Genomic DNA, 22,332 nt, shown 5'->3' with positions numbered 1-22,332 from the left:
CCTGATACAGACGGTAGGTATCTGCACATAACCTACGCACATCCTCCCATATATTTTAAATTGTCTCTGAGATTACTTACCTAATGGAGCAACATAATTGCTCCATTCTTGCTTTACTAAGGCTCATGTGTGCAATATTGGCAAAGGACAGAATTACTCAGATTTCTCTGGAAATCGCCTCCTTGGAGTGGCACCTAAGGCCTTCTGTGATCTGGCCCACCAGGATCAGAGCTTCCCAAACAGGACTTGGCACCAAGCTTGTGCCATTCACTTAGTCACGGCTCCCCTGACAGGCCACACTTCCCTCTGCCCCTCCCTGCCACGCCACAGGCTGGAATGTGGCAATGATTCACCTCCACTCGATGACCCCTGTGTGCTCGGCAACCAGGAGGCCCAGGGCCACCTCCCCAACAAGCCTCCGCCCCTCCTCTCTGTGCCCGGCTGTTGCCTCCTGTCCTGTTTCCGCCATCCCCACGCTCGCCTTCAACGGAGAGGGCAGTGGCCTGGATTCCGACTCTTCTTCCTTCTCCAAACCATAAACCACAGCCTTGACCCCAGGCCCTGCGAGCTCAGAGCTGGTATGCGGGACCGGTGATCCCCTCCAGGCCTCCCGGACCTAGGACCCTTTGGTCCCTGGAGTGCAGGTGCTGTCACCCCACAGGGACCCCTACATGCTCAGTCCCTGCACGTGCTTGGCCCCGTCGAAGCAGGAGCCTTGGCTGCTCACCCCGCCCAGGCACCTGGCACAGTGCCCGGCACCTGGCGGGTAGGTGCTCAATAAGCGTTTGATGAAAGAAAAATAGGCATGGAATTCCTTGGGAAAAACGACTGCGGCTGACGTTGCATTGTCTCTAAAATACAATGATCTGAAACACAAGGAAATCCAGACTTCCCAATCCAAACAAAACAGTCCTGCACAACAGTTCTTCAATTATTTCATCAAACTCCAGGAGATTCTGACGACTCCTGCCTGTCCTTCCAGCATGCTGCTGGGGCTCTGAGGGGACTGCAAGGGTCCCCCAGCCCGGGTGGGTGCCACGTCAGGGCCCCCAGGCACGGACACGCGCATGTGTCTGGACCTCCCCTCCGCGGGCGAGCGTGGGCCCTCCGCCACCTCCCAGCCCAGGCCATGTGTCACCCTTCAGGCTTCCTCAGTCTCTCGTCAGCAGGAAATCCAGTTTTCAGTTGGATAGAATAGCCCGTCCAATTTTTTCCCACATTTAATAAGTGGGGGTAAAATATCCATCGTGTAAAAGTTGCCTCTCTAACCGCTTTGAGGTGTGTGGTTCAGTGACTTCAGGCACATGTCCCTTGCTGTCCCCACAGAACCTTCACCTGTGAAACTGAAACTCCGTCCCCCTTGAAGCCCTCCCGGGCCCCTCCCCCAGCCCCCCATCCTCCTCCTGGGTCCCAAGCGGAGGTGCAATCACACAGCGCTCATCCTTCTGTGTCTGGACTGTTTCACTCGCACAGACGCCGGTGAAGGCCCATCTCATCCACTCACCATCCTCCTCGGCGCCTAGCCCTGTGGGCACGCCCGCCCCTCCCCCGACGGCGCTCTGGGGTTGGGGTGGACGAGGGCCTGGAGCCCAGTGCTCTCTTCCTGGGTGTGCGACCCAACCCAGGGCAGCCTGGGGACCCCTCCCCCAACACCGGGGGACCCTGCCCTCCGGGCCTGCAGACCAAGTATAAGCCCAGAAATGGCGGACAGGTCTCAGGGAAACCCATCTTGAGAGCGGCTCTGATAAAATTCTCCAGGTCTGCACAGCATCAGCTTCCACAGATGCGAAAACAACTGTCAGATTAGAAGCAACACAAAGACCGCTCCACCGCCCGGAGAAGGATGGCCAAGCCTGGTGGGGTTTTCGCTGCTAAAGATCAATGGAAGCACCAAGGCAGAATTTAAGCGCACGTGCTCTGGGCCGCCCTCAGCCCAGGACCGAAGGCCCGCAGAGGGGAGGCGCCCACGCGCTGAAGAGCAGCGGCCGCCAGCCTGAAAGCCTCCTGCCCAGGGGCAGGAGGGCCTGTGGGCGTCGTCTCGGCAGCCAACGCAGTGACACAGGCTGGGCGGGGTGTCCTCCCCGCGAGTCCCCAGAACCACCACTCCAGCCTCCACCACTTGCCCCTTTTCCTGGCCTCCAGGGACAAGGTCTCTGGCCTCCTTCAGCTGTCCCTCTTTTGGTGACGCAGCAGCCTGATTCTCCGAAATAGCCCTTAAGTGACGCAGCTTTGTGCAAAGAGTGCCAGGTGACCCGCAAGAACCAGACAGGGGTGCCTTAGGAATTGGGTGTTACAAAGGAGACTGAGGGCAGCGAGCTGCCAGCTCTTTGACAAAACAGGAAAACCAACCAGGAGTGCCCCCTGCAGAAGGCCTGGGGGGTCACTATACACAAAGGGAATTCCTAGGAAGCGCACCTGAACTGGGGGAGCACGAGGTGTGACAGAAGCTGCTGGAGGGCCACGTGGGAGGCCTCACGCCAAAGGAACTCATGACTGGCCACCTGCAGCAGCATCCACGCCCGCTCGAGAAGGGTGCAGGGCACGCGCGTGTGCTCCAAGGCGCGCCTCCGCTCGAGCCCATCCAGCAGGCAGGCACTCAGCATGCACGCTCCTCACTTTGGATACGGCATGAGCCCACAGCACTCAATTCTCACCCAAGGTGTGTGTGCTCCTGGGCGCCGCCCGATGGGTGTCAAGCGCTAGCCTGAGTCAGTGGCACCAGAAGGCACAGGGCTTTAGAGACAGGCACTGAGTTCCTGGGGGCGGGCGGGGGGCCGGATTACAGGGGTCAGGGCCCCACTCCGCTCCGCAGGTGCTGGCCTCGCTGTCCACTTCCCTCCGCGATCCGGGGAGCGGAGGACAGTGACCAGCACCCACGGCACCTCGAGCTTGTGTGTTTTCTTTAAGGCCAGCTGCTAAAGGGCAGGATTTTCCCACAGGAGGAAAAGGTGAGGCTCCAGTTCTGACACATCACATCCTTGGAATTCTGATTCACATTAAGTTAGGACTGAAAGCGGGAAGAGTGCTTTTTAAAAAACAAAAAGACAGACATACACGAAATGAACAACGTTTCACCCCTCCTGAATGAGACAGACAAGATTAAACCTAAGCTCGCCCATAAATAAACGTACCAAGCACTTGGTCATGCTGGGACAGCACAGCCCCGCCCCCCAGCTTCCATCAGGAGAGAAACTGGCGTCCGTCAGCTGAGAGGCCACAGGACACCCTTCTAGGACTTTCCTTTTCCTTCAAGGGTGTTTCCGGAACGAAGAGGGAAACAGTGGGGGGCGGGGGGGCAGACGTCCCCTTCCCAAGGGAAAAGCTGTGTGGGACCAGACCGCATCAGTCCAGGAGGGCTCCGGAGCTTCACGGGGTCTGCTCTGGCTCTGGGCACGCTATCCCCAGACTCTCCTCTGACAGTGACCCCTCGTTCCCACTTGGCCCTGACTGAGGCCAGGCTCGTCTGGTGCACCTGAGTGCACACACAGCACATGCACACATCACACACGTGTGCACACATACACATGCATGTGCACACGCACACGGCGTGCAAACCATGGGCACCTACCTGCAGTGCCAGGCTCGCACCAGGCGTTGGTCTGCAGGAGTTCCTGGGCAGCCTCTCCTCAGCCCCCAGACCACCGGCCCTGCAGGAAGCAGGCACGGATGCTGCTACTCCTGGCGGGGCCCATGGGCCCCTGCCCCCTGCATGTCACATTCTCACCCTCTGTTTGGCTGCAAGCTTGTGGGTCTTACTTACCAGAACCCCACTTGGCACTAACAAAGCAACAGTTTTTAGCGGCTACTCTTCCCTCCTTGGCTTCCCAGGTGCCTCAGATGGTAAAGCGTGTGCCTGCAATGCGGGAGACCCAGGTTCGATCCCTGGTGGGAAAGATCCCCTGGAGAAGGAAGTGGCAACCCACGCCAGTACCCTTGCCTGGAAAATTCCATGGACAGAGGGGCCTGGTGGGCTATAGTTCATGGGGTAGCAAAGAGTCAGACACAACTGAGTGATTTCACTTTGAGCCTAAAGCCTAAGAACATACGTATCTTTAAAGGTCCCCTCCAGAAGCTGAGATGTTAGACTAACGGCGTGGGGATCTAGGGTGTAAGAGATGCGGCCTCTTAGACGGGTAGGGAGGGGCGATGGTGAGGCTGAAGGCACCTGGGCCAGCCCCAAGGTCGGAGCCAAGGTGGGCAAGCCCACAAGAGGATGCAAGAGCCTGGAGAGACCGACGGGCTTTCTGCCCTGACCTGGACCTGGCTTCTCGTCTGTCTAGGACGCTCTCTGCTTCTGGTGGGGACACCGTGTCTCACATGTCACACGTGTGGGAGACATCCAGAAGGAGGCTCATGAAACCTGCTCCTCCAGGGACAGAACCAGGTGCTGAGGACAGGAGACGGACGGAAGTCTCACTTCCCTGACCTCTGAGTCCTGAACCTGGTGAAAGTGCTTTGGGTCCAAGAAAGCAGAGGCCCGGTTTTTAAAGCCCCTCCTCTGCAAAGGAGGACGGAGAACCAGTGGCTGCCCCAGGCCTGCGCCACGTTCTTCCTGAGCTCCTGGAGCCGCAGTCTCAGGGCTGCTGCCCCGAACCTTCCCGAAGGGGTGGGCGCCACCTGCCCTCACCGCCCTTCTGCCCCCTCTGCGGCCCGGCCAGTGGGACCAGGAGGGGCGGCTGGCCCGGCCACACCCGCCTGCCCCCTGCCACTGTCCCCAAGGCCTGCTGGCTCAGTGTTGCCCTTCCAGCGCCAAGGGGCGGCTCTGCTGCTGGTCTAGAGGCGCCAGCAGGAAGATGTGCTCATGCGGGGTCAGGGGCCCTCACCGCAGGTCCCGGCCTGGCCAGGCAAGGCCTTCCTGCAGCAGAACCCCCGCAGCAGGGCCCTGCGGACCAGCGCTGAGGTGTCCTTGATGGCGGGGCGCCCTGGACACCAGGGCCAGCAAACACACACAGACGGCTCACAGTGCTGCGATGTAAACTGCACTTTTCAAAATTATTCACGTCTTTACAAAACAGGGTGGTGATCTGACTTTCTATTACACCCCCCACAGGGCAGGTGGCCAAGCAGCCACCAGGGTCAGTGGGTCCAGGATCAGAGAGAGGAGGGAGGAGGGGTCGGGCAGAGACCCTGTCCTCTAACCCCCTTCATAAGAAGATACGAAGACAGAACAGCTCCATCACCCAGAGCTGGAAGCAGACAAGCCCTGCCAGGGCTATATGTCAACACACCTGCCACTAGCCGAGGATCACAGGAGACAACTTGCAACCAAACAGCAAAGCCCCAAGACTCGAGTTTGTGTGAAAGAAACAGAAACGCACAGCTGAGAATGACAACCAGGACTATCGACAATCCGGCTCACGTGACAAACCGAATTTAAGAAACAAACCAAAGTACTGGAATTATAAGTTTTTAGTTCCCCAAACCCAGGAATGCAATAGGCCAGGCCCAGCTGCCTTCCAGGCCACAGCAGGAGGGGTAAGCTTCCCGCTGAGAACGCGAGCCCTTCCTCGGGGAGGTGGACAGGAGTGAACAGGCACCACGGGGTCTGAGTTCTGACCCCCAAGGCCCTAATAGCTTGGGTGCGAGGCCTCTCAGAGCGGGGCCAGAGCTCACCTCCCCTGCCAGCAGGCTCCTTCCACCTGCTTCTGGGCACGTCCCCCACACCCTCACTGCTCAGTACTCCCAGTGGCGGGCGTCCCAACCCGCGGCCACCCATCGAGGACTGACATGGTAATTTTGTGGCATGCTGAAGGGCAGTGGCTTTTCTAGAATCTGTACTTTCTATTTGGCTGGAATAACTCTCCTCATAACTGCAGGTGTCTCTGGAATCAGCTCCTCTCACAGGCCGGCGGCCGTGGCGGACAGGCGTGGAGCTTGAGGAGCACATGCCTGGCTTAGAAACCACCACCTCTTCCCAGGTTCCCGCGGCCTGGGCAGCCCTCAGCCTGCACCCACCTCGGGGCGGTGGGGTGACAAGGTACTCTGAGGACTGAGGGCTGGCATCAGTATTTAGGTTAGAGTCGACTTCCTGGGCCCATGTGAAAGCTCAGGCCGCAGCCGTGGTGGGGAAGGCACTCCACCTTCCAGCCATTGTTCCCCAGGTCCTCAACGCAGCAGACGTGCGATGTCAGGTGAGGGGCCAGGCAGAGGGCTGGGGATCTGAGCGGAACACAGCCCCCAGCAGACAGGGCAACGAGCTCTGTTCATGGACGGCCATTGGACCAAACCAGAAAGTCTGGGATGTTGAAGCTGAAACTCAGGCCAGATGCTTCAAGGTTTAAACACAACCCACATGCCCCTGGTGGGCTCCCCCAAGACGGGTGGGCCAGCCCTCCCAGCCTCTGCTTCCTCACGTTGCCACCAGAAAAAAGCCTGCTGGTGGGAGGGTGCCCAGCGCTGTGTCCACAGTATTTACCTGCGCCCTCGTCTCCACTGGAGACAGGCCCGGTCGTTCACAGAGCAAACACGTGTGGCTGGAACGAGAGGCAAAGCACGTGGCTCCGCTGGGGTGGGCGCTGACTGGCTCCCTGGGGAATCCCACGGGCCTTCTGTGTTGCGCGCATCAGTGGGTCCAGAGGCCCCAGGATCCTGGGTGGGGGCCAGCCGTTGGGGACCGACTCTGGAAGGCAGGAAACCAGGAGCTGGGCTTTGACGAAGGTGCACGGACACATCAGGCATCTAAGCTGCGTCACCCATTCTCTCCTCCCTCACTCACTCACTGAGCCTCCCCTGGGCCTGCGGCACTGGTGAGCGTCTGAAACTGCGGGGGACAGGGGAGATCGTGCAGAACAGTGATGGGAAGACGGCACTTCAGGTGGCTCCTCGGAGTCTGCCGGGTGGGGAGGACACGCACAGGCTGACCATGAGAGCCCGGCCCTGTGATGGACTCGCCACACAAGTGATGAGCAAGTCGATCACCCCAGGACAGAACTGGATGCCCCAGGGCAGACGTATCTGATAAAGGACTTTTTAATAAAGAACCCTCACAACTCATTAATCAGACAAACCACATATAAGCAAAAAAATCTGAGCACACACTCCACCTAAGATACACGAATGCCCAACAGGCACAAGGATAGATGCTTACCATCGCTATTTGTCAGAGGAATGCAAGTGTTCTCAAGGACACTAACCCTAACGGGGAACGGTCGAAATGGTCTCTGCTTGTGAAGTGAACCTGTGCTCACGTGGGACTGCCCGCCCCACTCCTAGGTCTCCACTCATGGGAAACGAAACACGAGTCCACACAGACTCAAAGCAGCTGTATTTAAAACAGCCCCGAGATGGAAACGATGCAGACGTTCTGAGCTGGTGAACGAACAGGGGAAAGGGGGTGTGTCCACTCAGTGGACCACGTAGTGCAGCAGGATGGACGAACCAACCCCCGAAGCACGGCAGAAACCAGACCACCTACTGCGTGATTCTGCTCGTACAAACTTCAGACAGGGCATGATCACGACAGAGGCGACCCCCACCACAAAGGAGCACTCATGCGACGGGCCGCCAGGGAGCCTCCTGGGACGATGGAAGGTGGTGGAGCGTACACCTGCAGACAGCTATCAGGTGGATCCAGCTGCACACACGGAGACAACAGCTTCAGCTACATACACACACACTCTTACACACATACATATACACATATGTACACACACAACACACATACACAACACACAGCATATACACACATGTGTACACACAACATATACACACAAACACATGTGCACAGACAACACACATACACGTATGAACACACACAACACATACATGTACAAATACAACACATATGTACACAGACAGCACACACATATACACATATGTACATAGACAACATATACACACAAACACATATACACACACTTCAGTTCGGTTCAGTCGCTCAGTCGTGTCCGACTCTTCACGACCCCATGAATCGCAGCACGCCAGGCCTCCCTGTCCATCACCAACTCCCGGACTTCACTCAGACTCATGTCCATCGAGTCAGTGATGCCATCCAGCCATCTCATCCTCTGTCGTCCCCTTCTCCTCCTGCCCCCAATCCCTCCCAGCATCAGAGTCTTCTCCAATGAGTCAACTCTTCGCATGAGGTGGCCAAAGTCCTGGAGTTTCAGCTTTAGCATCATTCCTTCCAAAGAAATCCCAGGGCTGATCTCCTTCAGAATGGACTGGTTGGATCTCCTTGCAGTCCAAGGGACTCTCAAGAGTCTTCTCCAACACCACAGTTCAAAAGCATAAATTCTTTGGTGCTCAGCTTTCTTCACAGTCCAACTCTCACATTCATACACGACCACAGGAAAAACCATAACCTTGACCAGACGGACCTTTGTTGGCAAAGTAATGTCTCTGCTTTTGAATATGCTATCTAGGTGGTCATAACTTTTCTTCCAAGGAGTAAGCGTCTTTTGATTTCATGGCTGCAGTCACCATCTGCAGTGATTTTGGAGCCTAAAAAAATAAAGTCTGACACTGTTTCCACTGTTTCCCCATCTATTTTCCATGAAGTGATAGGACCGGATGCCATGATCTTTGTTTTCTGAATGTTGAGTTTTAAGCCAACTTTTTCACTCTCCTCTTTCACTTTCATCAAGAGGCTTTTTAGTTCCTCTTCACTTTCTGCCATAAGGGTGGTGTCATCTGTGTATCTGAGGTTATTGATATTTCTCCCAGCAATCTTGATTCCAGCTTGTGCTTCCTCCAGCCCAGCGTTTCTCATGATGTACTCTGCATATAAATAAGCAGGGTGACAATATACAGCCTTGACGTACTCCTACACACACACACACACACATATGTACATAAACATATACACATGTACATATGCACACATACACACATGTACATATATAACATACACACAGACACTTACACATATATACACATATACAACACACACACACACACACACATACATATGGATGTATTTGGCTGTGCTGGGTCTTAGTCGCAGCATGCAGGATCTTCAGTTTTCATTGTGCCATGCCAGATCTTTAGTTCCAGCATTTAAACTTCTTGTTAAGGGATGTGAGATCTAGTTCCCTGACCAGGGATCGAACCCTAGCCCCCTGCATTGGCAGCTTGGAGTCTTAGCCATTGGATCACCAGGGAAATCCCCGTTTCAGCTTTAATAATTATTAATATACAAAATTCAATAAACATTGTACTTCTGGGTGTGACAGACCACTGACCACTACACTGCCCCTAGGTCCGTCTGTGGTTTTCCCAGTGGTCATGTATGCATGTGAGAGTTGCACTATAAGAAAGCTGAGCACCAAAGAATTGATGCTTTTAACTGTGGTGTTGGAGAAGACTCTTGAGAGTCCCTCGGACTGCAAGGAGATCAAACCAGTCCATCCTAAAGGAAATCAGTCCGAATACTCATTGAAAGGACTGATGCTGAAACTGAAACTCCAATACTTTGGCCACCTGATGCAAAGAACTGACTCACTGGAAAAGACCCTGATGCTGGGAAAGATTGAAGGCAGGAGGAAAAGGGGAGGACAGAGGATGAGATGGTTGGATGGCATCACCGACTCAATGGACATGGGTTTGAGCAAGCTCTGGGAGTTGGTGATGGACAGGGAAGCCTGGCATGCTGCAGTCCATGGGGTCGCAGAGTCGGATACAACTGAACTGAACTGAAATTCAGAGTGAAATTCAAGTACAACCTTGAGAAAAGGATCAGGCCTTACTGTCTGGCTCCTATCTAAGCCCATCTCAGAACAACTCTCGTTAAGCTCCGCTCCTTTAGCCCATGGAAACAGCTTCTGCCAGAGTGCTCTCCTGTGCCATGTCTAGGGTCAGTGACAAGGGTCACCTTCATCCCCTGTGGGTCGTCCTGTCACAGTAACTGTGATGACAATCGTCCTGCTTCTCATCATCACTGGTGTATGGTCACATGGAACAGACACACTTGCAACTTTCAGAAGCTGCAGTTAATGCCTAGACTAGGCGTTATACAGGAAAGTTAGAATATGCATTATCCTGATAATTAATGCCTAGCCTAGGCATTATACAGAAAAGTTAGAATGTGCATTATCCTGGATGTCTAAAATGGACCAGGTCTCGGGTAACACGTACACACTCAGAACCACACGGCGAAATGTAAGCTGTGTGGAAACTGAGACGCAGAGCCTGCACAGCGCAAGTGCCAGGGGCTGCGTGAGCACCAGGGCGCTGGGCCACCGTACACGTGACCCGTCACCACGGAAACGCCCCCAAACCTGCACTCCTGCTACCAACCTGCTCCTCAGAAATCAGAGCCTAAACCGTGAGAGATCATGGAAGTTACCATGGGACCTGGCTCTGCTCCCCTGAGTCTGGCCACACTGCTTTCGTGATGACCTCAACCATGAACCCACACCCTGGCATGTCAGAGGCGCGAAATACACGCTTGGTAAGCTTCCATGCCACCGCACACGGCCCGCCCAGGGTCTGGCCAGAAATGGGCTCCAAGACTCACCCCGCACTCCTGCCCTCTCCCCCCGAGAGGTCTTCCCAGGTCCTCCAGGGGCCGGAATCTCACCCCAGCTCTCCTCCCAGCAAGGCAGCTCTTGCTGGGCTGGTCACTCGCTGGCTCCCAGCACCAGAACGAGGCCGTGTGGGGACCGCCAGACGAGGTGCTCCATCTGTCCCCAGTGGCCTGGAGCCTGCGGCCACCGAGGAGGCAGAGCGGGGTGAGTGCAGGGATGGCCCACATGCAGATGGAGGACAGAGCGCGGCCCACGTGGTTCACACCCCAGGGCCCCCAGCTCCCCAGGAGAGGGTCTCGACTCATCCAGGTGTGGGCCGTCCCTCCAGCCTTACGTTATGAAAGATGAGACAGGCAGACACCCGGGGTGTCACAGGGAAAGCAGGCAGGAGCACAGGGACGCAAATGCAGACAGTGACCAGCCTGCCCCTTCAGTCACGGGCCTGATGACGCAGTGCGGGCAGGCGTGGCACCTGCTGAGCTGGGATCCGCACCAGCCCCTGCCCACCGCCCTGCAGGAGCCGGCGCCAGGCAGGCCTGAGTGTGTACTCTCTGAACAAGAATCACGCCGTCATGTTCAGAGAGAGACACATTCCAGGTATAGCCAAAATAAATCAGAGTTTTAAAATATTTTACAGCACACATGTGGAATTCTAGAATGAAGCACGCTTCTGAATAATTTGGCTCCTTACCCAGATCTCTTACAAAGTTGGGAGCTTAGAGATTTTAAGACTTTCTTAGACAATGAGGAAAATTAAACATTCTGACCATGTTTTTTTAGGGCCTGAGACATTTCCCGCAGTAATGTGGAAGGGATGACAGTGTTTTCAGAGTGTATCTTTGAGAATCTCAGTATTTCTGGAAATACCCATCATTCAGGCACCTAACTTCCACAATAAACTCCTATTTAAGTCAATAACAAGATGAAAATAAAGAAAACAGAATTCTTCAGTGTTTTCTACAGCGAGGCCTTGTTCTGAGCAGGTGCCCGGCCTCCCGACCTGACCTGCGATTTACCTCACTCTACGGAAAAACAGTGGGGCTGGGGGCTCGTGGGCTCGGCCAGGATGACACAGCTGGGGGCCGCACTGGGGGTGGGGGTGGGGGCTCATGGGCTCGGCCAGGATGACACGGTTTGAGGGCCACACTGCGGGTAGGGGGGCCCAGGGCTCGGCAAGTGGCACGTCGTGGGAGGCGAGGGTGTGCCAGGTCAGAGGTTCAGAAGGCCAATGCGCCCGGACACCCAGTACCCACCTGGCTGGGGCCTCCGACCCCACGTGCATGTCTGGAGGACCACCCCCACCCGCCCTGCCCCCGCCGAGACAGGAGGAAAGCCCATTAGAGGAGGCTGCCGCGAGGGGAGACTGGGGACGTGGTCAGCCCGTGTGCCCACACGCACCCGCATGCGCTGCTCAGCCCGGGACGCGGGTGGCACTTACCGATCTGTAACAGGACTGGCGTGACCAGCGCCGTCTCCATGGCGTAACAGAACTCCCTGCCGAACATCACGGCCCCGTGCATCACCCACAGGCGCACGGGGATGCGGTCGATGGAGCCCTCGCTGACGGTCTCATCCCGCGTCTCCGCCTCTGCCCTCCCCGGCTTCTGGAGGTCTGGCAGGGGCACCGGGAGCTCCTGAACTTGCATAGATTCTGCATCGGCATTCTGCGGAGCCATTTTCATCACCACCAAAAATATATATATATCTCTTTACTCTATCTAAATAAATAATTCTATCATATATCTTTAAGGATAAATTAAGACGTCTTCGCTTTCTGCTTCAGCTGTGCTCCTCCGGCAAGTAACACTTATATTCCTCTTTGTACAAACAGGTATCTTGAAACTTCTCACAATCGGATGAGACACGCAGCAAAACAGAATGATTTTTGGTTGGATTGAACATATGGCTTTCTGGCTTACTGTGAATTAGAGTTAAAAATCCATAAATGCCATTCAGTTAATACCAGTTTCATCATCATTACTGAAGAGGTGCTGAAGCTCCGTTCCTTGCTGCTGAGAGGCGGGCAGGTGACACACGGACGCAGGCCGCCGGCGCGCCCCATCGAGCGACTGGGCGATCTGCAAGGGAGCGAGAGCCGGTCACACGGGCCGGGGCCGCCCGCCCCCACCCGCCATCCAGGCCCGCCCGGGGCCCTCGGTTCTCTGAGCAGGGGACAGAATCACCTGCGGAGAACACAAATCCAGTCCCCGGAGAAACAACGTTTTCCAGTACGGAATTGGTCCTGGGGAAGGATAGAGAAGGGACAACAACAGGAGATGGGACGAGAGAAAAGGGCACGGAAAGAGCTCTCCGTTTCTGCTCCTCGGCCAGGCCAGGGACCGACCGCGGGCACTGGGCCCCAAAGGGCCAGACGCTGACCACCACGTGGAGGCGCACTCCAGGGGGCGCTGAAACCCGGGCCCTGGTCCTGCATTCCCACCTTCCTGGTACCAGTGACCAGTCTCCACCTGGACGCACATGCCAGGAGCAAGTGCCGACTGCCGAGAACCTGCCTAGAGTCGTCCCCCTCGCCTCTCCCCCGTGAAAGGCCAGACAAGGATGCGCTTACATCCCTGCTCTCTGGACGGGGGCCTCCATTCAAGCTGAAGGGACCTGACATCACACAAGTGACTTTATGTTAAGGTGGGTCGGTGGGTGGATATCTTACAAAAAAATTTCAATTGTTTTAAATAAAAATATTTCTGCTTAATATTCACTTAATCCAAGACATCTAGCTCCTACTTTTCACCCCAGAAAGGACCAGAAGTTGAGGGGTAGTCTTCACTGAGCCCCCTTCTCAGGGAGCCTTGGAGGTGATAGGGGGTCCCTGGCCCAGCTGCTGGCAAAGCTGAGCTGCTGACCCTGGGGGTTCAGAGCCCCTGCCTCACTCTTCCGCCAAACTGAGGCTTTCTCATGCTCTCTTTCCTGCCACCAAAACTTCTCGGGCAATCATGGGTCCAAGGGATCCGACCAATGAATCTGCTTCTTAAGCCTCCCACTTCACTACAAGTCCACATCGGCAGCCTTCGCCTGCGACTTCTACCAAACTCACAAGTGTCCTCTCCATACAGTCAGTCGTCTCTATAAGACCAGTGTTTCCAAACTGTCACCTTTCTCCAATCTTTTTTAAAAAACATGTTATCATGACACTTCTCATGTATACAATGTAAGCGGAACAGCGCTAAGCACCCAGCGCGAGCCCTTAGCAGCACTCTCTCACTCCATCCCGAGCAGCTGAACTCTTGGCAAGAAGGACGGTAACCAGTTTTCTCTGAGACCCTAAGGACTTAATTATCATCTTCAAACCCATCAGTTCTGTCCCCTCGCCCCTGGTCCCACTGTGTATCTATCCTCAAAGTCAGGTTGAAATGAAACTCTGCGAGTTGAAAGTGAAAGTCATTCAGTTGTGTCCGACTCTGTGTGACTCCATGGACTCCAGCCTACCAGGCTCCTCTGTCCGTGGAATTCTCCAGGCAAGAATACTGGAGTGGGCAGCCATTCCCTTCTCCAGGGAATCTTCCCAACCCAAGGATCAAACCCAGGTCTCCTACATGGCAGGCAGATTCTTTACCATCTGAGCTACCATCACGAGAAATGCTGGGCTGGTTGAAGCACAAACTGGAATTAAGACTGCCAGGGGAAATATCAACAACCTCAGATATGCAGATGATACCACTCTAATGGCAAAAAGTGAAGAAGAACCAAAGAGCCTGTTGATGAGCGTGAAAGACGAGAGTAAAAAAGCTGGCTTAAAACTCAACATTCAGAAAATGAAAATCATGGCATCTGGACTCATCACTTCATGACAAATAAATGGGGAAAAAGTGGAAACAGTGGAAGATTTTATCTTCTTGGGCTCCAAAATCACTGTGGACTGTGCTGCAGCCATGAAATTAAAAGACACTTGCACCTTGGAAATAAAGCTGTGACAACCCTAGACAGCGTGTTAAAAAGCAGAGACAGCACTTTGCCGACAAAGGTCCATCTAGTCAGCTATGGTTTTCCCAGTAGCCATGTACGGATGTTAAAAGTTGGACCATAAAGAAGGCTGAGCACTGAAGAATTGATGCTTTCAAACTGTGGTGCTGGAGAAGACTCTTGAGAGTCCCTTAGCCATCAATCCTAAAGGAAACCAACCCTGACTATTCACTGGAAGGAACGATCTTGACCGGATATCCAACATTTTGGCCACCTGATGCGAAGAATCAACTCCCTGGAACAGATTCTGATCCTGAGGGCAGGAGAAGGAGATGACAGAGGATGACATGGTTCAAGGGCATCACCGACTCAATGGGCATGAATTGAGCCAGCTCTGGCAGACAGTGAGGGACAGGGAGGCCTGGCGCGCGGCAGTCCATGGCGTCGCCAAGAGTTGGACACAACTTGGCAACTGAACAACAGCTGCGTGTCGGAGAGTGAAGAGTCATTTCAGCAATAGCTGACACTGAGGCAATGAGGCTCTGCAGTAAGTGCACTAGGATTACCTTAAGGCTGTGAGTCTCAGCCCTGGGGGCACTGGGCGATGCCTGGGGATGTTTCTGGGTCTCATGACTGGAGGCAGGGGTTGGTATCATGCTTTGGGGAGAGTCCAGCGATGGGCTTAGCATACTGCAGCCCCAGGGTGCCCCACAGCAGAGAGCGACTATTTCCTAGGGTTATTATTAAACAAGAGGAAAAGTGCTCTTAAAAACGCTGAAACCCTTATCACACTGTGAACCAGTCAACCAGCCAGCCCAGAACTTACAAACTCAACTGCACTTCCTTCCCCTTTGTTTTCTTACGCAGCCTCTGCCCAAAGCAGAAGAGGAAACACAGGGAGCTCAGGACACTGGTTCCCTGAGGAGGAGTCTAGGGTCAGGCTTTTAAGTGGGAAGGGGTGTGAGCTGTCCCCTCCCAGTCAGCCACCCCGACCACAGGAGGTGGCGTTTCCAGGCACTCATTTTCCAAGAGCAGGTAAGAGCCGCCAAAGGGCAGTGAAGGAAGCCCAGCCGGCCACCTGGCCTCGGTCACGTTCAGGCTGTGGGATCCAACCCCAGGCCCAGGGCTGCACCTGCCTAAGGGCCTGTGGAATCAGCTAGAGATGGCCAGGAAGCCCAGGAGGCAGAGGCTGCGCGTGGGGGAGCAAAGGGCCTGACGCCCTTAGGAAAGCCGCCCGCCATCAGACCACCAGGCCAGTGCCGGCGCACCCCCTCTGCGGTGCAGAGCGAGTCTCCACACCAGAGACCCTCCTTACATCTGGGGTCCTCACCAAACGTCTAAGAATGGCGCAGCCACGGCCTCTGGAAAGAAAGCTGCGGGGGGAGCCCCTAGTGGTGGCGGTGGTGGCACCTCCCCTCCCAGGACTCTTCCAGGCAGAGGGTCCAGCCACCTGCCGTCTCCCTCAGGGTCAGGGGCAGGGGTGGCCACCTAACTGGTCAGCAGAGCCTGCCTCACACGGGGCGTCCTGCTGGCCAATCAGGCAGCCCAGGGACTGTGCAGCCAGACCTCAACCATGGCCGTGTGCACAGTCTTCCCGAAAGGGGGGCCTGCTGGGGTTGGGCTGGTGCTGTGGCCTGTCAGGGGTTCACCCACCCTCCAGATCCGGCCCTGATGCCCCTTCGGGGGGGCAGCAGGAAGGACCCAGGCTTCAGGGCAGAAGGCCTGCCCCCCACTTCCTGCAGCATCCCACCTTCCCAGTGGCCGTTTGGTTGCTTCTGCATCATTTATTTACGAGCCCACCCCAGCACTCGGAGATTGCGCCTCCCTCTCCCCACATGGACTCTGTCTGCACTTCCATCCAGCGAGCCCAGCAAAGGCTCTGCAGGCACAGAGCCACCAGCGGGTCCTGTGCTGGGGACACGCCTTCCCTCTTGCGCTTCTCCTCCCAGAATCTCGACCCACTCCGGCATGTTTATTTGCAAGAACTCTATGAGCAAATGACCTTTAAGAGTCTGACTAGCTCTGGAGGGAAATGTCAGTATTTTTACCCAGATTTCACTGATTTTATAAATTAGCTGAAGGAGAACTGCCACCCTTAGGGCTGTCTCTGTATATCCGAGTCCAAACCCAGTGCCTTTCGGGAGAATTTCAACACGTTCCTCCTACAGTTTTGCACATTTCTTGTGAAGTTTCTTCCTAGTGATTTCACCTTCTCTGTGGCCCCTGCGGATGCGATTTTCCCTTGCCTTATACCTTCCACGTGGTTGGCTGTGCACGTGAATGGTACCAGGGCTTGCTCACTTCCTTAGGTACTCACACACAGTGAAAAGGTACCACTCAATCAGTTTTGACTAATCTATGTCAACAGGGAGGACATTTCCAACACCCTGGCGGGTCCACGTGGGTCCTTTCCCATCCACTGAAGGCTCACTCATGGTTTTGTATTTTAACTTGATAACCTGGTTCTCTAACTGTCTGAGTGCGAATGGGTGGGGTGAGGAGGCTATGACCAGACTGACAGCAAGTCTAAGCAGCACCAAGATGCGTCAAGTCCCCAGCTCGATGGAGGCTGGGACTCGGGGTCCCCTCACAGCAAGTCTAAGCAGCACCAAGATGCATCAAGTCCCCAGCTCAATGGAGGCTGGGACTCGGGGTCCCCTCACAGCAAGTCTAAGCAGCACCAAGATGCATCAAGTCCCCAGCTCGATGGAGGCTGGGACTCGGGGTCCCCTCAGTCTGAATTATGCACAGCACCTGCACAGGACACGGAGCAGGGACCCAGGCGGCATGAACTGCCCCCTTCCTGGGCTCTGACCTCTGTCCCCTCCCCACCCCCCCAACTCTACTGCGAGGGCCCCTTCTCCTCAGGGCTCTGCTCTACAAGAAGATGGAAGGAGAGCGGCTTTGAGGAGAAAAGGAAGGTGTGAGTGGGGAGAGTGTCTCTCCATTTAGGGGGACAATCGGACACCGTCAAGCCAGATTCGCTCCCGTAATGCAGTGCCGTGAAGTACTCGTACAGCAAGCAAACTGCTTTAAGGAAGCTATCTTCTAGAAAGGCTAGAGCTGTTAATTACAACATCTAAAACCATGAAAATGCTTTCCTCTGAAACACCTGATGTAAAAGGCCCGAGCTAAAGTGTGACAACACACTGAAGCAATCCGAGGATGACTAGGCTGCTGCCTCCCGAAAACCTCCTCCTGACTTGCTCGAAGGAGCGGAGAGGCTTCCGTTGTGACCTGTTCCACTAGGATCTTCAGAGCCCAGAGCGACTCTGAAGTCAGGCCTCCCTCTGGAGCCTCCCTGACGACGACCTGGTTGTGATTCACAGATGCACCGAGACAAGTGAAACTACAATTGTTCCAATCAACAACTTCCTCTATTGTCCTGCTTCTAATTTCAGGGTAACTGATGCCAAAACACGTGACTTCCTACAATCTGCTGTGTGGAAAAGCTGGCTGTAAACTTCACGTCATCAAAAACTTAACTGAAGCATAATTTTTTGACAGGCAGTTCAGAGTCTATGCAAGTCACAGGATTCGATGGGAATACGATCTTGAAGGTCACGGACCAACATGTGCCGGAGGACGGCTGGAGTGGGGTTCAGGCGCCGTGGCTCCTGTCTTGGCCCCACGCATACGCGCGTGCACACAGCGTTACAGGCACGGGGACGAGCAGCCCATGCTTTGTGGTGTCTGGTTTGTGGCAAGGGCTGTTTGATTTGTACACTCACCATCTAAGACGGGCATCTCTACCCTGGAAAAACTCATCAGAACTGCTAACGTTTTCGTAAGACGTCGTCCACTATTAGCCTCAGATAACCCACTCAACCAAAGCACAGCCCCCCCACTACCATCAGCCCGCTGTGCCCTCCCTCCAGACACGCACGACAAAGGCGACTGCCCGAGGGCAGCAGCGAAGCCGGGGACACCAGGCAGATGGCTGTGCGCCAGAGAAGGCCAGCTGCTGCACCAGGGGAAACAGGCATAAGACGGAACCAAGCAAAGTCAGAGGACCCTAATACAAATGCGGATGACATTCTGGTAAAAAGCTGCTTACAAAGTTACATCCTTCAAAGCATCAGAAATGCCACTGATTGCCAACATAAAATCAATGCTGTATCAAGAGAATGAGACAGGCCCCAGACTGGGAGAAAATATTGTAAAAGACACAGCGATAAAGGATGCTATCCAAAGCAAAGCTGACGGTGAGGAAATGAACAACTCAGTTATACAGGTGGGCCAAAGACCCGAGCAGACAGCTCACCAGAGAAAACAGAGGAGGCAGCTGAGCACAGCAAAAGATGCTCCGCATCCAGCGCCTGTCATCAGGGAAACGCAAATTCAAACAGCAGTGAGACAGCCCCCCACACCTGTTAGAACGGCCCAGGCCCAGAGCACCCACACAGGCGAAAACGTGGAGCGGCCGGAACCGCACTCACTGCGTGGGGACAGAGTGGTGCGGCCACTTTGGAGGACAGTTTGGTGGCTTTTTACAAAACTAAATATACTCTTAGCATGCGATGCAGCAATCATGTTCCCTGGTATTTGCCCAAAGGAGCGGAAAACTTATCCATAAAAAACCTGCACGTGGATGCTATACAGCAGCTTTATCCACAATGGCCGAGACCTGGAAACAACCAAGATGTCCTTCAGTAGGTGAATCGCCAATCTGTGGCACATCAATGAAATAGTAACCAGCACTAAAAAGAAACGAGCCATCACACCATGAAAAGCCATGGAGGAACCTTAAATGCACATTAATTCGCTGAAAGAAGCCAATCTGAGACGGCTACGTTACCAGATTCCCAACGACAGGGCGTTCTGGAAAGGCACAGCTATGGAAACAGTGCCAGGACCAGGGGTTTCTGCCCCCTAAGGCAGAAAAGCAGCAAGCCTTGGACTTCCCCACGCGGTGTCCTGTTATGGGAGCCGAATGGACCGACGCGCTGAATCTGTGTGAACCAGGAAGGCCAAGGCAGCATATTTAAAAATGCAGACTTCAGGGCTCTGCTGCGCCACAGAACCACAGCTCTGGGGAAGGGCCTGAGAGTCTGCAGGCCTGCTCGCCCCAGGTGGGAGCCGCTGGCCACAGGCACCTGGCCGACAACCCACTGCCCCTCTAGGTAGAAATGACTGGTCTGACTTCGTAACCTCGCCTGTGTGTGTTCTGTGCCATGAGACCTGGCTGAGAGCACTTCAGACACTGAACACCATGTCGGAGGCGCCTTCTGATTGGCTTGCTGGGAACTTGCAGGCAGAGGGGGCGGGGGAGTAAGGAGGCATGTGACTTAGTATGTCAAATACTCCGAGTATGCAGACTGAATCAAAGGAAATCTGGAAAGGGGCCCCAGGGAGCGAGGGGATGAAAATATTGCTACACTGTAACAAGCCAGTCTAATTAAAGTGTTTCTCAATGGATTAGTATCCCAGCAACGTACAGGAGCCGCAGGCCCAGGCACTCCAGCGCGCTTCTCCTGGGCGGCTTTTCTGTGACTCCCCGGCCCGGCCCGGCCCCCTGGTCCCTCATCCCTCCCCAGACAGTGCCCGAGATCTCCCCGTCAAGGGCACCCAGCCTGGGCCAGGCTGCCCACTCCCCTGGGAGGCTGGGTCACAGCCATCACGGCAGGGACGCGGGGATGTGGCCCCTCTCGTGCGTCCTCAGGACAGGAGACGGCGCACCCTCCTAGAGATGTTTTTTTAAATGCCTGTAAACTGGCATACTGCAACTTAATCTCAAAATACACTCTATTTAAGAACTACTTTCTAAAAGTCATCTCTTAGGAAGGGAGCGTACAGCAGGACGAGGGGGAGCGCAGAAGGCTCAGCTCCCCTCCACCGGCCCACCTCGGGCAGGGGCCGGTCTGCTCTGATGCGGGTGTGCGGAGCCCCCTGCGAGCCCGCACAGCTCCACGCTGCCCCTGCCCTCAGCCCTGCGGAAGCAGTCGCTGACCCACCTGAAGCACAGCGTCAGGTCAACAATGCTGCCCCTGCCCTCAGCCCTGCGGAAGCAGTCGCTCTGACCCACCTGAAGCACAGCGTCAGGTCAACAACGCTGCCCCTGCCCTCAGCCCTGCGGAAGCAGTTGCTGACCCACCTGAAGCACAGCGTCAGGTCAAACACACAGACGGCACGTGGAAGCAAACCTGGCAAACGCCAGTGACGGCTCGTGACGGCAAAACGTGTAACACCGGATCACGTCGAAGCGCACGCCATCTGGACTTCCCCGGTGGTACAGTGGGTGAGAATCCATCGGCCAATGTAGGGGACACGGCTTCGATACCTGGTCTGGGAAGATTTCACAGGCCACGGGGCAAGGAAGCCTGAAAGCATGAACTACTGAGCCCATGTGATGCAACTACCAAAGGCCGGGTGCCGAGGGCCTGTGCTCCGCAACAAGAGAAACACGTGCACCGCAACGAGAGGTGGCCCCTGCTCGCCGCAACTAGAGCACCCCCGAGCACAGCAGAAGACCCAGTGCGCCCCCTCCCCCCAGCTCCCAGGGCATCAGGATGGACACCAAGCTGTTCTCAAGCAGCAGCTGCCTTCACTCTCTGCTAAAGGAAACTGCTACCCACACTCGAAGGAAAACTCTGAACGCTCGTGTCGGAGGAAATGGCCCTGAAACAAGGACAAACTGCTCTGTCCCCAGAGAAAACATTCTCCACGACTTTTACCTTCTGCTGAAAACAAAGACCTGCTCACCTGACTTCTCACCTGTGACCTTCACACGGTTCTTCATTTGCACGTCAGGTGAGTAGGTTTGTTTGTTTTCTAATTAAAAATCTCTGAGAGGTTTTTTGCCTTCCTCTTCTTGTAAATGTTTCTAGCATCAATTTGCCACTTCAGCCACTGGGGTCAGGATGAAGCATTGGCTGCTATGGAAACAGCAACAAGCTTTTAAACCACACTGCTTCTGCCCAACTGGCCAAGGAAAACTGAGCTTCAGGATCAACCTGAAGGCCGAGTGGGCAGCCAGCCACTGCCAACAGTTCCAGAGGAGACTAGCATTTCCCCAAACTCCTCATTTCATCTAAGGTACAGGGCCAGGTACCAACAAACGCAGACTCTGTCATCTGCAGTGTGTTAGAGACAGGCAAGCAGCTGAAGGGGATGCGTTAACAACCAAACATTATTTAAAAAACATGAAAACAAAGATTCCTCACTTTACATACATACAACCAAGAACAAGGAATTCCCTGGTGGTCCACTGGTTAGAACTCTGCACTTTCACTGCTGTGAGGCTGCGTTCAGTTCCTGGTGGGGGAACTAAGATCCCATAAACCTCAAGGAACAGCCAAGAAAAGAAAAAAATACAGAAACAGACCTCAAGGACAAGGGTATAATTAGGGGCTACCGCTAAAGACTGCAGAGCTGTAATGAAACCTTCTGAGGGCACTTGTATCAGGTCAAAGCAGCGTCCAGGGTCCCCTCTCAGGCAGAAGTTCTGGAAGCCACCCAACTGCCAAACAACACGCAATTATTTGAATTACGGTCCATGTGTCAAGTAAACACAAAACGGCCAAATGCTTTTAAAGTGAAGAAGTATGAAATATATTTGAGGAATGTTCAAATCAAAACTAGTTCTCTTAAAAGGTAAACATTTTGGTGAATGAAGGGAACACACACAGCTTGAGTCTGGGGTTACAGTCATTCTTACTAAGACCATAAGACAACCAGCAAAAACATTCTGCAGCATTCTGCAGTCACCGCCCGCCCCCCGACCCCCAACACACACACACCTGAAGTCAGCTGAAGGTCAGCGTGCCACACAGGGGATGAGTCATCTCTGCACCATTTACAGGACTGCCAGGCGCGGCTGAGCGACCAAGACCGTGGTCTAAAAGCACACTGTGGACCTTGTGAAGCCTTTCCACCCTTCCTAAGCCTTCCCACTGTCTCAGCCACCTCCGGTCTGTTTTACCAGGAGGAGGGTGTGGTCCTAGGGCGC

General features: G+C 54.7%; 1 protein-coding gene across 7 annotated transcripts in view; it reads right to left on the bottom strand.

Annotated features, from left to right (window-relative positions):
• The window catches only part of SLC45A4 (solute carrier family 45 member 4), a 67,038-nt gene that overhangs the window by 19,497 nt on the left and 25,209 nt on the right, over nt 1-22,332 (bottom strand). For all 7 annotated transcript variants that reach the window (XR_003514392.1, XR_003514393.1, XM_027560722.1 and 4 more), the window contains exon 2: nt 11,905-12,544. Coding sequence is in view for 5 of the 7 variants with exons in the window: in XM_027560722.1 (XP_027416523.1) it covers nt 11,905-12,148 (244 nt within the window). In the remaining 2 variants the exon portion in view is untranslated. The remainder of the gene's footprint in view (nt 1-11,904; nt 12,545-22,332) is intronic.

Source organism: Bos indicus x Bos taurus, chromosome 14, assembly GCF_003369695.1.
Source record: "Bos indicus x Bos taurus breed Angus x Brahman F1 hybrid chromosome 14, Bos_hybrid_MaternalHap_v2.0, whole genome shotgun sequence".
NCBI lineage: Eukaryota > Metazoa > Chordata > Mammalia > Artiodactyla > Bovidae > Bos > Bos indicus x Bos taurus.
Note: the sequence above shows the minus strand (reverse complement) of the source record. Positions and strands in the feature narration are given on the sequence as shown.